This window comes from Larus michahellis, chromosome 2, assembly GCF_964199755.1.
Source record: "Larus michahellis chromosome 2, bLarMic1.1, whole genome shotgun sequence".
Lineage (NCBI taxonomy): Eukaryota > Metazoa > Chordata > Aves > Charadriiformes > Laridae > Larus > Larus michahellis.
Genome location: NC_133897.1, coordinates 156487233 through 156503545, shown reverse-complemented (window position 1 = coordinate 156503545; position 16313 = coordinate 156487233). Strand labels below are relative to the sequence as shown.

Genomic DNA, 16313 nt, shown 5'->3' with positions numbered 1-16313 from the left:
TTCTGCAGCTGCCTCCAACCACACATCGGCCTCCTCACTGAGTCATCGAGCTCGGGGCAGCCTGTTAGCATTTTTGGCCTAACTCATTGCTGAAATTGCAAACTCTCATTGTTTTCCATAAAAACTGAAATTCCATTCATTTCATGCTCAAGTTCAGCTGTCGCCTGAACTAGCCCAAGTTCTATCCCTGATCCAAGGCTGAAGTCAGCTCTTCTTTACTCACGGCGCTCCTTCGGGTTATTAGCTTGTCCCTTACCTACATTTCATTAGCCGTGTGCTCCAAAGCTTCTGTAGGCAAACTATCTTGCCCTACAGACATGAGATGAGCTCCTTCATGGACTCCACGGGTCACAGCCTGAGGAAATGAAGGCTTCAGAGGTAGTGGTCTACAAACTTCTCCCCGTATCCCTCTCCACGCCACCCCCAGTTGGGCCACAACGGGATCAGGGAACTGAACCAAATTTAGAAGGAAAATCTTAAGTAGGCCGGTGGAACACCTATGTTTAATTCTGTTCCTGTTGATTTCAGAAGAAACAAAACGTGTTTCCTCTTCACCTGGACTCTGACTGGATGGAACTCATTTAGCTTTCAGAATACACAAGAGTAAGGTGCACAAGTCAAGACAATATGAAGAAACAAAATGATTCTCAAAAGGATTTTAATGAAAATCTTCTGTTTTATTTGTATGGTTGCCATATTTAGATAATTAAGTAGAATTGTCATAGGAATGAAAATCAACTTTCCCTTCTTCCCAAGGAATCCGAAAAATGTTGCTATGTACAGAATTTACACTTATATGCAATAGTTTATTGTTATTCTGGACTCCAAAATTTGGTATCACAGGTAAAAACGTCCGCACTGAAGCTAGAGCAGGATGCGGCCATCCTGCCACTTTTCATAACGTTCTGTACCGGTATACTTTCAAAATGACTGCTCTTCCAAGGATGAGAAACTTTCCTCAGCTGAGATCTTGCTGCTGCATACGTTTTTCATCATCCACAGCCCAAAAGAATTCAATTATATTCCTTTCTGAGCAGGTGAGAAGTCAGGCAAAATGGGCCAGACGTGCAAATGTGTTTTGGTTTCTGTTTTCTGTTGGAGTCCAATGAAAGACGATACAAAGCAGGTGTAAAAAAATAATCTACTGATACATCAGTAGATGTTTGGCATCTAGTAACTTTGGGATTTGGATGGAAATCCTTTGTTTCATGAATTTTCTTACTATTATTTGCCTTTTACTTACAGAAGCTTCCTTTGTTTTCATGGATTATTTGGCAAGAAGTTTTTCTGTTTTGCTTCAAGCTGCTGAACCTCTGTAACTCTCTCCGTAACTGTGTTCAATGGGCACTACAGACACCCAGTTTCTCTTTAAAAATTAGAAACCTTGAAGAACTCTGAATGAAAGCATCGTTATCTCTAACGTAATGTTCAATCAAATGACCACTGAGAGGTTTTCTGAGATCCAGGTGCTATTAAATGATTGGAACTCAGTCCTGCTGTGCTACTGGTAGGACTTTGCTTCTTTATTCAGCTTCATTTTCCCGTCTGAATCTGCTTAGCCGCTCTGCAATATGGAAAATTGCTCTGACCTGGTGGGATTGGAGGTGGGTAATGAAGTGTGCTGGAACACACCCGTGTTGCTAACGAGTGGAAAGGAACGGACGGTGGCTGCAGGATGTCCTCCGTAACCCGAATTGTCGGTCTCGGTCCATGTTAGTAGGCCCCTTCCTAGAAATCTTGCGCCCAGACCTCCTCGCCATGCACCTCAAGCAGACAGCTCAGAGACCGTGCGGTGGCAGAGCCTGTGCTTCCCCGGCAGCCCTAAAGGAGTCCTCCTAATTCAAGATGAAGGTGCGATGACAGCACGAAGGTAGATGGCTGCTGCCAGCGTCGCCTCTTGTTTCGCAAGTCAGTAGCAGCCTTCAATCTCCTTATGCAAGCGCATAAAATGCATTGTGATAAACTGTGATTTACGCCACTTTCAGGTGCTCAGCCGTATGAAAAACAGTTAATCACCTAAATCTACTGCTACACAAATACGCTACCAAGGGCAGGTGACAGGCAGCAGCGGTGTTGCACTGTGAGCAGCATTATTTAGACGTGTTCTTCCTGGGAATGTGATGCACCCAAGGCTTACATGTTAGCAGGCTTGGCTTTGTAATTAGGGAAACGAAGCATCCATAAGCAGCAAAACAAAACAAGAGGCTTGAAATCATCCTCGTTTTGTAGTATACAGAAATTCTATATTCGTCAGTACACAAGCGATTGCTAAACAGGTCCTCACTAGGTTTACTCGCAATTCAAAACAAGGTGGTTATTATGCAAACAGGTTAGCTTTGTGGAGGCATCGCCAGGGTGAGCTTAACCCTGTCCTATTTGGTTCCTCTTGTCTAAGTCTTACAGGTCTGTACACGTTCATGTTGTTATACAGAACCGCGGAGTTATCGGCCACGTAGTGCGGCTGATAGTAGTTAGCCTGGATGGCCTTCTGTGGTGGTGGTGGGGTGAATGAGACATAGCTGTGGAAGGAATTAACTCTGTGGAGAGGTGACGGGGGGGTGAAGTTGCTGCTGAAGATGAGATTTCTTGGGGTTTGCTTGCTCTGGTGGTTGCTGCCAGCCGAGAGGCTGCTGAAGGGATCGGAAAGAGTGTTAGCGCTTTCCTCGTTGCTGTCGGGGAGGCTGCGTTGGGGGGCCCAGCTCTTGCTGAACAGGAAGGGCATGGTGCGCGGTGGAGATTTCGGTCCTCTCACGGGCTTGGAGAGCGCGTAAAGGTGTCGGAACTCCTCATCAAACAGCTCCACAACTTGACCCGTGAACTTGGAGAGGAGGTTGCGGTGAACCTGGCCGCATAACCATGTGAAGCTGGAAGGAGAAACAAGGTGAGGGTTAGCGTTAACGTCAGCCATTAGGAACTGGAGAACCCCGCAGGGCTGGTGCAAAAGGCAAATGTGTTTTACTGCTGGAGCTTCTTGTCTAAACACAAGGATGAAGATGGCGTCGCAGTTGAATTTCAGGTCAGTTCACATCAGTGCTCTTTGACTTGGATCAAGCTTTGTTATTGCAGCTGCCTCTAAAACCTTCAAGAAAACCTTGTGAAGTTATACAACCTCCTAAAGGGAGTGGTGATCCAGATGCCCTGCAGGACGAAACGTCAGATAAAATACCCAAGGTTTGGGTGCCTTTTCCATGGAGAGGAGTTTAGACCCCTCTTTTGGGTACCTCTCTTCCATGCACAGTGCTTCAATTCAGGTCTCACCATGTCTTGTCTGCATGCACATGACTTGTACCTTCCCTGCAGAATGCTGTGCCAGTTGGTAACTCTCACCTACTCCAAACTGACATTAGAAAGCCTAGTGAAAAATAACCATCCTTTATTTTCATTTTGCATTTGACCGATGCATTTTTCTGCATTGGTCAAGAGAAACACAAAAAAACCCCAACCTCCCTGTCACATCCCGCGCCCACGAAACAAACCGCCGCACCTGACAAATGCTTATTTTCTTCACTACAGAGAAAATGAAAATATAAATATTTTCTACAGCCTTTCAAAAAATAAAAGTATTTTTGGAAAATAATACTTTGCTACAAAGTAAGTGAGAAACTCTAAAATAGTTTTCATTCTGTTCATCCAGAGGCACACCTTAGGATACCCCATGGCTTCTAAATGATTTTTCTTTTATGTACTTCCCTAATCCACTTGGCAAACATAAATTTGTGCTTTTTTTTCAAAACCACAAGCCAGCTTGATTGTGCTGTGCAGGCTGCCTTGTTTGAGCAGCAGCAGCAGCAGCAGCAGCAGCAGCAGCAGCAGCAATAAAATGAGCATAGTTGAGAGAGTGAAACGTAATTGCTTCCTGAGCTGACCGGGGCTCGAGCCGTGCAGCAGAGGATACAGAGCATCCTCGGATTTGAACCCGAGGTTATTCTGTGTCGACAAAACTCTGCCCTGGTTATTCCTGCGTGACTTTATTAGCTACACTGGATTCGCACAAGGATTGCTGAAAGCCAGATTTGGCTGTAGGTGTGTGCACTTTAAATCTTGTTCTTGTCATGTTCTGACAAAGCTCCTGTGAAACTCAGAGGGACTGACAGCCCGGGCTGGTGCTAAGGGAATAAAGACAGACGTTGTACATCTGCCCATTCAGAGCATTCTTAAAGAGGGCTGGGTTTGGGGCATACGGTGGTTTTATACTGTTGCTTCAGGAGCAAGGGGAGGAGCAAGGAAATCACTAGTTCAACGCCACCAGGCAACCTTACAATATTTACTGTACGTTTTATGGTTGGACCTGAAAATATGCAATAAGTTACTCCAGTAGAGGAGCTTCTCACCCACTTTGTTCAAATCATTCTAAATATGGACAAAACCTTGGGAGCAGAGGTAAACAGCACAGCAAACTCACTCCCTGCTGTGTGGGTAACAGCTGCTGGGCAAGCGCAACATTGCCTTTATTCACTAAGAACCGCTCTCTAAACCTTTCCATGTCCTTCATCTAACTCTTAAGGAGATAATAAGCCAGGAACAAATATAAAAATGCACACAATGAGTCTCGGATAGCTACGCTGAAGGTAACAAACTCATGAAAGGGATGAAGTTTGGAGTGGCAGGTTTAGACTTCACGTGCTAGAGATATATCTAGTTTATAAAAGAAAACTGAGAGAGAAATAAACATCAAGTACGCCTATAAATGGCATTTAAAAAAAAACCCCAAAATCATAGGAAAACACTGTTGCGCGCAATTTTGACCATTTACTCCCACATGTAACTTCCTGGAGTACCTGACAGACAGATACTCATTTGTGGCTCGTTGATCTTATCTGTAACCCTTGTAAGCAGAGAAAGTTGGATCCAATTAACAGCCCAAAAGTTGTCCATGGACTGATGGCAAATGGGTTAGCTGTAAAGTAACAAGGTGAGACCTTGCATGATTTGAGACAAACATTTGTGGATTTCATGTAGTGAGTCACAGCAATTTACATTCTGCACACTTTGCTGAAGAACAAAGCAGAAACTGACATAAAGACTTAACAGGTTTTCATTACCTTCATTCTAAAAGGAAATTCATTGTTTAGGTTTTAGGCCTTGTTTTGCTACTTAGTTTACAATTCCGAGTTCTCTTTTGGGAAAGGCTCAGAGAAGTCTGTTGTTGTCACTGTCTCCCCAGAAGGATCATTTAGAAAAATGATCATTTAGAAAAAAACAGGCCTCTTTGAGCGAAGCACATCAGAAAGAAGAGGAAGCACAAAGAGGTACTGCCTAGCTTAGGGCCAAAGCCATATCACAGATTCAGTCATTAATAGATACTTCTCAGCCGTCTTTCCAGGGCTTTTTCCCAAAACCTATGTCCCGTTATGGATCCTCTCATTCATGATTGTCTGAAATCAAAACTCAACTCTTCTGTCCAATCTTCATTCGCACTAGACTTGTGAGTGTACCCTCTGCACTACTGGGGAGAGCAGTTCATTAGGGAGGCTCTCGTCCCTCGTGTTTACAGCACTACAGTAACGTGCAGCATTACACACACTTAATCCACAACGGAAGGACTGGGATTTTCAGCTGAGCTCAGGTTTGAATTAACCTACATGTTAGCGTTGCCTGATGGTGGGATAACCTCTGTACAAGAAACCTGCCCCACCTGAACCGATGCTCTCAGCAAAGCACCCCAGTGTTACATGTTTGATATTGTCTCTGAAAAGGACGGTGGCTTTCAGAGCGGCAGCCGGGGAGGTTCTCAGCTGCCCCTGATGATCAAGGTTTATGATTTCTGTTTTCATTTTGCCTTCCTTAGGAGCACTGAGTTCATGCACTGTCTAACTTCAGATTAATTTTTTAAAAAAGGAATAACATAGTTATCATAGGATGGGGTAGAGTAACACAGAGACAGCAAAAAGAAATACTGCATCCTAACCCCACACCACAGATGCTGGCAATAAAAAGTGAGAGGAAAGCTGTAACGTAAAACACTCACGCCTGCACTTGTGCAGACACATGGCTGGAACAGGCTTCAGAAGCTTCTCAGCTCTGCTCTGCCCTGTGTGGCAGGACCATGTTTATCCACACTGACCCAAGCAATGGCATTTTAACGTGCTTTTAAACACCACTCCAGAGCAGGAGGTGCCACAGACTCGGTGGTGGTTCCTTTGCCTCTAACTAGTTGCCAGCTTCAGACCTCTTCATTGTCCATTAGGCAAATATATTTTGTCCTCAAACACTTTAGGTAGAAATAGTGAGCCAGGGTCCCTTTTAGAGCAGTATGTGCTGAAGGGCTATTTTATTTCCTCATCCCATTCACCCCCGAGCTATTACAAAGTCATGCAGAGCACAGCAGTTAGTTGAAATTTGCTGTTGTATTAGTTCTAAGTTCTTTTGCATTAGTCTTAAGATCTATTCCAATTTGATTTCCAACAAATGCTTTTAAGTCTGTTTTACTCACCATCATTCTTGTTTGTACCTGCAGAGGCTGGTGGATAAGGTTTAGGGATAACAAAAAACCTTAATAAAGTGAGAGCTAGCAAGCCTACAGAAATGCCACGTACTGACAGCCAGCTATAACCCACGTGAATCTGCAAACCAGTGCTGAGCATGCTGAAGTTACATAGTGTATAGATTTGTTCCTCACCAGCCTCTCTGCTTGCTTGCTGGATGAGAGATATTGTAGGTTGACAAGGCTCTTGTGGTTAGAAGGTACTGCAACAGCAGTAGAGAATGACAAAAGTGACTCTGCACAGGACTTCGAGGGTTTTTCTTTTTTTTTTTTTTTTTTAGGATTGAAAAGAGAAGCCAAAAGGAAGCTTCTTGGCTAAAGCAAATAGATCTTCTTCTGTCCCTCTTCTCCCACACATCCTTCACTTCTACTCTCTCTATAAATCTGCCGTTGCATTTCCAAACATCTTTGGTGAGGGATTAAAAAAACCTGAAAGAACAACAAAGCCACAGAGTGGCCAATAAAAAAAACCCCACTGAGTGTTCACTCATTTTTGTCTGATGGTTCATTTGGAAATGGAATGAAAACTGGATGCCCGCCTCTGTGCACAGCTGAGCTCCTGCAGCCTACGCTAACGCCACGTATTCACATTTGCCGTCATGTCTACAGTTATGTCATCTTCCTGGTGGCACAGTTTTATCGGACTAGAGGCATTTAAGCTTCCAAATCATAAACTGGGATTAAGAAAAACAATCTCATCCTTTTAATTAAATAATCACCTCTTGTCTTTTTGTACCTGGATTTCTTGGATACATTCAGTCAGTTGTGAAGCTTATCTATGTAGCCATGAGGCTTAGGAACTTTATTTATTTGATGCAAGCTTAGAGTCTCCTGAAATTCCCTGACTGCAGGATCTTGGATCTTAATGAAAAGCCCAGTTATTGATGCTACATCCTGTACCTGAAATAATTACAGCAGCACAAAAGTAGAGATTTACAGACTCAGCTCACAAAACAAAAAAAAAGGGGAAAAAAAAGAAAAGGGAAGGTACAACAGTTCCATAGACACATACAGCCTACCTGCTAATGAAACACAAGAAAAAACAGCCAAGTCTCTGAAGTATTTCTGTTTTACCTTTAATCACTAAACTTGTCATATGAAGAACAAATCCTCAGATAAGCTGAGTGACATACGACATGTTAAGGGATCCCGAGGGAGATAGAAATGTATCATGTCTCATGATCACAGCATCTGAGGACCCAAACAATAAGGAAAGCATAATACTAAGCTATGCACATTTCTAGTTCTGCGCCAGGGCTGCACCAGCAAAGCTGTTTACATTAATTTCTGAACATTTAAATTAAATATCATGCTCGACAAATAACTAACATCGGGTTTAAAACAAGTTAAATGGATTATTGAAAAATGGCTCCTATTTGAAAACATAAGTGGTTTTTGTTCAAAAAAAACTTCTCACCCATACAAAAATTTCCATGGCAGTTTTTTGTGAAGCAGTATTAGAAATCATAAAAGAGCACCTAGGCATGCACTGCAATGGCTTATCTCACCTGTAAGATCCAGAGAGCACGTATCTCCAGTCAGAGATAAGAAATTTTTCTTGTATTTGTCCTGAAAATTTCCTGCCTGATTTAGCACAGTACACCTCTCCCGTAACACTGCGGACTGAAATATTCTGTAAAGGAAAAAAAAAGAACACAGTGAATTACGTTTTAAAAAAATTAAAAATCAGAAGGAAAGGGCCCTTTCTGCTCACTGCCTTTAGCTCTTCTTGTCCCCAATGTCTGTTATGATTTCTTCATTGACCCTCCAATGTTATATTTGAAGGTTTGGGGCTAGAAGAAACTTAGCCAAGCTCTTTCACCTGTCACAGGGTTACTTGTTTCAATGGGGATATAAACCTGCAGAGAAATTCAGGCAGATGGAGCTGTGCTGTGTTACGACAACTGATACTACCCCAACCAAAATGAGTACGAGTCGTGTCCATAGCTGAGAGCCAGTCTGTTACCTCCACTGACACCCCAGCAACAATTTGCTCTAGCTTTAAGCTCTCTTGATTTACATTGGCTATGGCACAATACAGCAGGGCAAAACCTCTGCTCTTCCAATCCATCTGGGCCTGCAAAGACATACGTGCTCTCTTCTGGTGCATCCCAGATGAACGCTGTCCTGCAGGATCAGACGCAAGTACACGTGTGAGTGGAGAAGCAGGTCAGTTTGGTCCACGCGATGCTCTGCGCTGCGCTTGTACCTGAGCAAGGGCATTTGAAGCAGGCCAGGCACCCAGACCTGACTCTGCTGTCCGTACACACACCTTGCAGGATCAAGGCCTTTGTAAATGAGTGGCACCAAGGATTTGGCTCACCCATTGTCGAACCCTGTGTGTTGTAGCAGCACTTAAAAATAAATAGCACAGGCTTCTTGTTCCTAAGGAGTGGGGGTTTACAGACATGCAAACAGTGTTATGATAATGTTTTATTAATTTTAGTTTCTTTATATGTTTGGGGTGGAATTCAGCTGCCGAAATACGGGTGTCTGGTGCATGTAAGATGCCCTCAGGTCTTGTGCCTGCCCTCCAGCTGCCGTTCCAGAAGGCCGCTGCCTCTGCTGTATCAGCCATCCCCGTGAAGATGCCACAGGTGCCCTACAGCATCTCAGGCAACAACTGAAATGGTCCCTAGGAGGTTATTTTTAAGGTCAGTTCCCTCTGGCAGAGATGAAGGCAGACTAAGCTAACAGCTTGCTAAATTTGAGGCGTTACCTTTAACACAGAGCTTTAACACGTTTTATCAGAAACCACCTCATGCAACCAAGGTATTGCCATGCAAAAGAGTTTTGTGCGCCTGCTGCCCGTGGCTGGCAGACCACGGCTGCTGCGGAGTTATTAAACAGAAGCAGTTGTAATGCTTATGTTAGACAACTCTACCAGGGGACTTAAGCTCTGTTTTAAGACTTCAGGGTCCAGATTAGTTTAATCTAAGGACCTAATGGAAATGCCTTAACTTCCTGTAACATCCATGGGAAAACGCAGGCATCTTCAGAGAGGAAGTAGGTGTGCTAATGCCACCTCTGGAAATCTCTTGCTTCCTTTTAATTACAGGGTGGACTGACCCAAGCATAACCATGCTTCTAGCTCAGAGTGCCTAAAGTTAGGCAGACGAATCTGACCCTCGGAGCTTCGCAGAGCCACAGTACCTTGAAGAGATCCTCAGCAATTTGCAACTTGTCACACATCTCTGAGAAGAGATTTATATTGCCGTGATCAAGCAATAGGTAGACAAACACCATGCGCTTGTTAGCTGCCTCCAGGAGGTCACAAAGAATCTCAGTGTCTGTGAACACATCCATCACGATAGCTAGCACCTAGGGGAAAAAAGCAGAGGCATTGGAAGAGTCAATGTACATAACTTAAGGTTGCCTGTGAGGCCACTGAAATGTAGTTTATTTGTTTTTAAAAAATATTCCAACAAACAAAAACTTCGGAGGTGTACGTGGGTATTTCTTCTGGTTTTCTCCCTAAGCCCCTGAATCAGTAAATCGATGAGACACGTTGCTTCATTGTTTTATTGCTCATACAAAGCCAATATAATATGCAACATACGCACTTCAGTTAAGCTCTTTTAATCATAAAACACAAGATGACCCACAAATTTGTAGGCGAGATTTCAGCACTAGGAAATGTAGTGAAGTGCTAATCGGGGAATAATAAGGATGTAGCTAAAATAAGAGAGACTGTAGCCCTTGCCAAACAGCTGACTAGCTTTTGTAAGTCACTTCCATTTAGCAAGAATCACTGGATGATGCTTTCTATGTTATGACTTATGCCTGGAACGGTCCTGGTTTTAAATCCTCTGTCACTTGTGGCAGGGCGATAGACTGCAACAGTTCCATTTTTTTTTTTTAAATATGATTTATAAACTAATTCTTTCAATTTAACCATATATCCACGCTTCCCCATTCACAACCATCAGGGCAGCGCGTAAGAGTCTCAGGACTGGGCATAACAGCCCCAATAGCTACTTAAATTCACAGCCTCTGGCCAGTGTGGATCGAGGAAAGTGTAAATGTGATACAAACCCACTTCCATACTCTAGCCCTAGGCTCAGCATTGGCCACAGCCTCGTGGAGGTGCTGGTCTTCACTGATGTCTAATGTTGTCCATGGAAAGGATCATCTCCATTGACTAGAAAGCGAACCCTTGATAATTGCACTCATAGGATATCATCTTCAATCAAAGCAAACTTCAGTGTATCTTTGCAGATCTGTCTTATTAATTGCTTCCAGCTTGCACTGAATCTTACTCCAAAGCCTGTGCCCACACCTGCCAGCAAGATTTTTCCCTTCGCCACCGTGAGGAAATCCTACAAGACCAAGCACATCCTGTGGGGCCAGCATCCTGTTCAGGCAAGCCAAATTATTCACGGAGCAGTGAGGATCCCACACCTTCCTCCAGCTGCCAAAGCATCGTGCTTCAGAAAGGGCCATGCCAGTGCTAGGTAAGTGGCACAATTACGTCCCGTTTCTCACATCTGCACTTACTGGTAACTCACCTTGTCTTTTTAAACGGCACAATTCTGCATCCAGCCTCACAGTAGCTCCAGACCACTCTCTCCAGTACTGCTTTTTCACCAGCTGTTCCCAATTTGTATTTCTGCACCTCTCTTTCCTCTCTTACTTGCAGTACTTCTCGCTTCTTTTGCCTGAATTTCTTTTTATTCTTTGCGTCTGTTCCACAAATGTCTTAAGATCATAGTACCACTCGCCAATCCTTTGCAGTGTGCTACCATCCATAAACACAGTCTTTATTCTGTGGTTGACGTTGTTAATGGATATATCAAATACTAGGCTGTCCAGGGTGGCCGCTTATCAGATACTAATTAATAAATGCTGCCATTGGAAAACTGTACTCAAAAAGCAGTTGCCAAATTTATACTGTGAGTAAGTGTTGCTCCAGCACCCTCTTGTAATGTAAATTAGATGGTTAAGAAGGTCATGTGAACCATGGATTTATATTACATTTCCCACGATTTCCCCTACAAGTTTTATCCTCTTGGGACAGAAAATTGGCCTGGGTTGGTACATTACCTGGTGCTTATTTTATTATTCCAGACACATTTCTTCTGCTACTGTACATTTCTGGTGCCGCCAACTTAAAATGACTGATCTGTAATGCCCCTGATGCGCTGACCAGTTGTCGCCCAGTTGCCAACAGGGATTCTTCTCCCCTGCCATTATGCTCGGCGTTATCAGACCCAGCACTGGCCCTTGCGGGAGAATAAAGCCAAAGTCTGTAACTCCAGTGGGCTCGGCAGCCTGTGCCGGACAGCAGGCACTACAGCCTGGTTTTGTTCCTGACCATTCCCCTGTGAAACCGCTAGTGGCATATCGAGTTTAGACAAGGGGAAAACTCCTGCATGATGGTAAAATGCAGCCCTGAAACGTCAACTATTTTTTTCCAGGAAAACAGGGGAGCTGCCAGAACGCACATGACAGGCTTTTTGTCCCCTTCCAGCTGCTCAGCTTCTAGTTTCCCAGTGCGTGGGCAGTGTGGCTTGTGGCTAGCACCTCTCTGTGCCCCCCCCCCCCAGCCCCGTCACCTGTCTGTTGTCAGAGGTATCATCTGCACCTTTCCCATGTGACAAGTTACACCACAGAGTCTCTGTATGGAGACCAAGGGCCATTTTTAGTGACACTGACAACTTATGAGGGATGAAAGGTCCTTTTTTCTGAATAATTTCCTTCCTCTGGAGATGGCTGCTGGCACACCAGACACACATGTCCTTCTCCAGGCTCCCCTTCACCCACATCTCCCACAAATACCCTAGAAAAATTGCTAATGGCTACCCTTTCTACAGCACATTTGCTACACCGGGTTAATGGGAGTTTAAAAGAAGAGGGAATGCTTTTTTTTTTTTTGTTACCAACATAAAAAGATGTTGGTGCGAGTACAAAAAACCAAAAAGCACTGCCTGTGTTCAACTACAGGCTCTTTACAGCCACATTCTAGAGCGAAGCTACACTGCAATACGCAAAGCTGGCTCAGATCAAACACCGCTTTTACCTGATCTTTTTAAGAGCAGGAAGACAACCGAGGGCAGAGGGAACAACAATTCTCTCTCCGTACCTGAGTGGTCTTGTTGATGTACCGGCGTATGATGTCTCTAATGTTGCTGTTCTTCTCTGTTTGGAAATACACAGTGGCAGTGGATTTTTCCTTTAAATAGGGCTTCTCCGCCATAATCCATGTGTGCAGCAGAGCTGGCTCACTGCTGTCAGAAATGGTGGGGAAGTAAGTCCCTGAAGGGAGAGACCCAGCATCGTTCTGCTTGGACGCAGCTGCCCCGTCAGTGGCCTGGGACTCCTGCGCATAATAAGACTCCCTGGCGTTATCCTTGATGTACTGAGCTTCCACCGAGGAGAGGAAATCCACCTCACCCTCTTTGCTTAAAGTTTCGAGGTAAGAGTCTGTCCCACCGTCCAGGAAGGCATCGGTGGCCAACCTTATGCTTTCGTTGTGGCTGAAATCCGCTTTTGTCACCTTCGGGGTCTGGTTCTTGATATCCTCCAGTCTTTTCTTTATCTTGCCCATGTGTCTGGAGTGGCTCATGGCTCTGTGTCGCAGCAGTCGATCTGCCGGACAGGCACCATGCATATGCGTGGCGCAGGCAGCGCAATCGTCCTTCTTGTTTGGAGACTGCATTCTGGCGTGAAATCACCTCGGCTGAACGAATTAACTATGAATAAAAATAAAAGAGATCTTATTACCTCAGGCAAATTCACACTCCCTGATTTCGTTGGTACAATTATCTTCAAAAAAAAAACCTGAAGCTTGCTTCTCAGGTGGTGGTGTACTTCAGCAACAATCTGTTTCCAGATGGGACAGAAGTACAAAGCTGATTAGATTGCTTATCTGAGAGGCACCCACCTCACCTCCAGGGCATACGAGGGATTCGAGTCCAATTACCAGGGCCGTCCGATTTGGTTGTATTTCCCTTCCTGTCGCATCCTGTGAAATGTGAGCGAGGAAAGCACTCAAGCAAAGGCAGGTAGGCTCCCAAGCATTGTTGCACAATCTTCAAAACAGCTTGAGGCTTCTCTGTCTTCCCATGGTATTCGTTAGGGAGCAAAAACAACTCTGACGTTGAACCGGGACAGAGACATCAGCCATGTCCATAGCTTCAGAACAGCAGAAAGGGTCACGGACTCTCGTCTGCACCTACCTGCTGCCAGGCAGGCTTAAAAATAGACTTGAACTTGGTCACTGTGCCCCGTTCGTAGTATGTTGCTATTACCATAGACGATTCACTCGTTTATTTCTTTAAAGCTTTGTGACTACGCCATCCTATTAAAAGAAAAATACCCCTTCCCAAACATCCTGAATATTACGTGGAGGGAGGGTTGTGAGCTGGCCTCAAAGCATCAGAAATACAAACACTCATCACTTGATTGTGTGCATTTAGGGCTGTTTGGTTGGTTTCTTTTTTTTTTTTTCCAGGCTGCAGCTTCTGGAGTCACGTTGTCCCCGTGGCAGCTCGTCTGCTGTGTCATTAGCAGGACGGAGGCGCAGGTTCGCAGCGGGGTGAGAGGTGCAGTGCCTGCAGGGAGCCAGGCCAACTGGAATGACTGCGCGGGGGCGAGGAGAGGCAGGGTGGGAAGGCAGCCTGCCTGAGGTACGCCATAAATACCTGCGTGCATGCTTTTACACGGAGGCACGTGTGACACAGTTTTCTCACGCAGGTTGGGTTTGCCCTCGCCCTGCGCAGCTCTGTGTCCATGCACTGGTGTGCCACGGCTCCGGAGAGGAGTGCAGGATTGAGGGGACATGCCAGTCTGGGCTCTTGCACAGGGGTAGGGGCTGCTGAGGACATGTCTGAGTGGGGAAAGGGTCCTGCCACTCCGACCAACGTGCTTAGGAGCACGGACATCTTTAGGGCCACTCAGTGTGACACAGGCCCACTTTTTCCAGGGTAGCTTCTCAGATTCTGGGTCTGTGACTATGTCAGATGCCTTATGGGGGGAAAAAAGTAATTATGCATAAGGATGACACAAACATATATATATATGAAAATAGAAAAGGTTATGAAATGGTTCGGATTTTAATCTCAGAGCCACAGAGGGCGGGAAATGCCCACCTGGGGGCCAAGGTGAGGTGGTGGCGGGGCCCGTGCCTGAGCTCCTGGTGTGATTTTAAAAACTATCCCATCCCTCTCCCCGCCCCCAACATCCGCCCGCAGCTGTCAGACGCCGCCAAAAGTCACTAATTATCTACTGACCTGTTCTGCGCAATTATGCCGAAAATGATGCTGCCTAATTAACCTGGCGTGCAAGATCGCGCCCTGTCAACGCCGATCGAGGCCTCCCTGTGCCCAGCAGGGCCGTCACCCCCCGCCCCGACCAGGGCCAGCGCTGTCACCTCGGGTCCCACACGGTTACCCAGTGTCCCACATGGTCATCTTAGTGCCCTACACAGTCACCCTGGTCCCCACATGGTCACAGAAGGGCCCACACAGGCCACCCAAGGTTGCCACCATGAGACCTCACGCTGTCAACCCAGGGAACCCCCATGGTCACCCTGGGGTCCCACATGGTCACTCCCATGTCCCATGGGGCCACCACAGGATCCCACACCGTCACCGTCAGGTCCCACACGGTCACCCTGGAGCTCCATAGTCACCACAAAGCCCCACACCGTCTCCACGGTCCCCCACTCTGTCACTGAGGGGTCCCACACGGTCACTCCGAGGCCCCAGGCGGTCACCGCTGGGTCCTCGGGCACCGAGCCTGCTAGAGAAGCCGGAGGAGGGGCCGTGCCGTGCCGTGCCGTGCCGTCCCTCCCGCGGTTCGGGCTGAGGCGGTGGCCGGGCTCGGGCAGGGCCAGCCTCCAGGCCCAGCCCGGGGCAAGCGCTTCCAGCCGCCTCGTTAGCGCAGTAGGTAGCGCGTCAGTCTCATAATCTGAAGGTCGTGAGTTCGATCCTCACACGGGGCAAAGGCGGGCAGTTGTTTTTCTTCCGTCCCCGGGCATTTTTACCTGCGACAAAACCGCGCTGTGACCCTCGGCTTTCTTGTTGCTGCCGTGATTTTACGAAGCTGAAGGTCCAGGGGGAGAGCCTGCATCTCCTGGTTGTGGGCTCACGGAAATCATTTCCGCAACGTTTGTTGTTCAAAAACGCGCCGTGGCAGCGGGTTTTCTGCATCCCGGCTCCCTGCGAGCCCCGTTCGGCGTTTGGGAAGGGGGCGGTGGGGAGCAGGACGCGGCAGCGGCGTCGGGGACAGGACGGGGCAGCGGCTCCCGCCTGCTGGGGACGCTGCGGTTTGTGCCTTTACAGCCGTAGCGTGTTCAGCGACCCGGAGTTTGTACACGCGTGGCCCAAGGTGCCAGCCGACGCCTTCGTGGGTTCGTTCTTTCCCTTTAAATAGAGAAATAGTCAATGTAAACTCCAAGACCCTCGTCAGAAAAAAGGCAGTTTTCACAATTTTCTCATCTACTCCTTTCTGTTTCCCAAAGATGAGCTTGGCTTGTTGCATTTTAATCCCTTTTGAAAAGCAACTACGCCTCTTCCCCGCGCTCTGCTGAGCTCTGCCATGAGATCTCCGTGGATCCCGGCTGCCACTCATGTCTCTGGTCGCAGCCGCAGAGGATGCCAATGCAGGGATAACCAAATACCTCTGCGTACGTACGTCTTCATGTAATTTCACGAGACGCGGGGAGGCTGCTCCCTGCCCCAGGTGAGAGAGTGCACCCACGGGGACCACCAGCCGTCCCACTCTGACACCTTCCAGGGCCTCGTATTTTTACACAGCCAGGTCTACCCCTGTATCATATCAGCACCGTGTGTGGCAGTTATGAATGAGTCACGTTATTTTGCCTCAT

General features: G+C 46.5%; 1 protein-coding gene and 1 non-coding gene across 2 annotated transcripts; one reads left to right on the top strand and one right to left on the bottom strand.

The window, feature by feature from the left end:
- Positions 1-642: 642 nt before the first annotated feature.
- Positions 643-13064, bottom strand: FAM83A (family with sequence similarity 83 member A). The gene is made up of 4 exons (XM_074573666.1): positions 12567-13064; positions 9638-9805; positions 7993-8117; positions 643-2864 (listed from the first exon to the last, which is right to left on the bottom strand). The coding sequence occupies exons 1-4, from the start codon at positions 13047-13049 to the stop codon at positions 2318-2320; spliced, it is 1323 nt and encodes a 440-aa protein (XP_074429767.1). The 5' UTR covers positions 13050-13064; the 3' UTR covers positions 643-2317.
- A 2291-nt stretch (positions 13065-15355) lies between these two features.
- TRNAM-CAU (transfer RNA methionine (anticodon CAU)) lies at positions 15356-15428 on the top strand. Its single transcript has one exon. It is a non-coding gene; the product is annotated as a tRNA-Met (tRNA).
- Positions 15429-16313: the final 885 nt, after the last annotated feature.

Bases quoted from the DNA above. Each gene is read 5' to 3' on its own strand.
- FAM83A (XM_074573666.1), bottom strand. From the start codon at position 13,049: ATGAGCCACTCCAGACACATGGGCAAGATAAAGAAAAGACTGGAGGAT. The intron at 9,806-12,566 runs GTACGGAGAGAG...TTTTTCCCCTAG, and splicing joins ACATCAACAAGACCACTCAG to GTGCTAGCTATCGTGATGGA. The intron at 8,118-9,637 runs GTACTGTGGCTC...TTTCCTTTACAG, and splicing joins TTGCTGAGGATCTCTTCAAG to AATATTTCAGTCCGCAGTGT.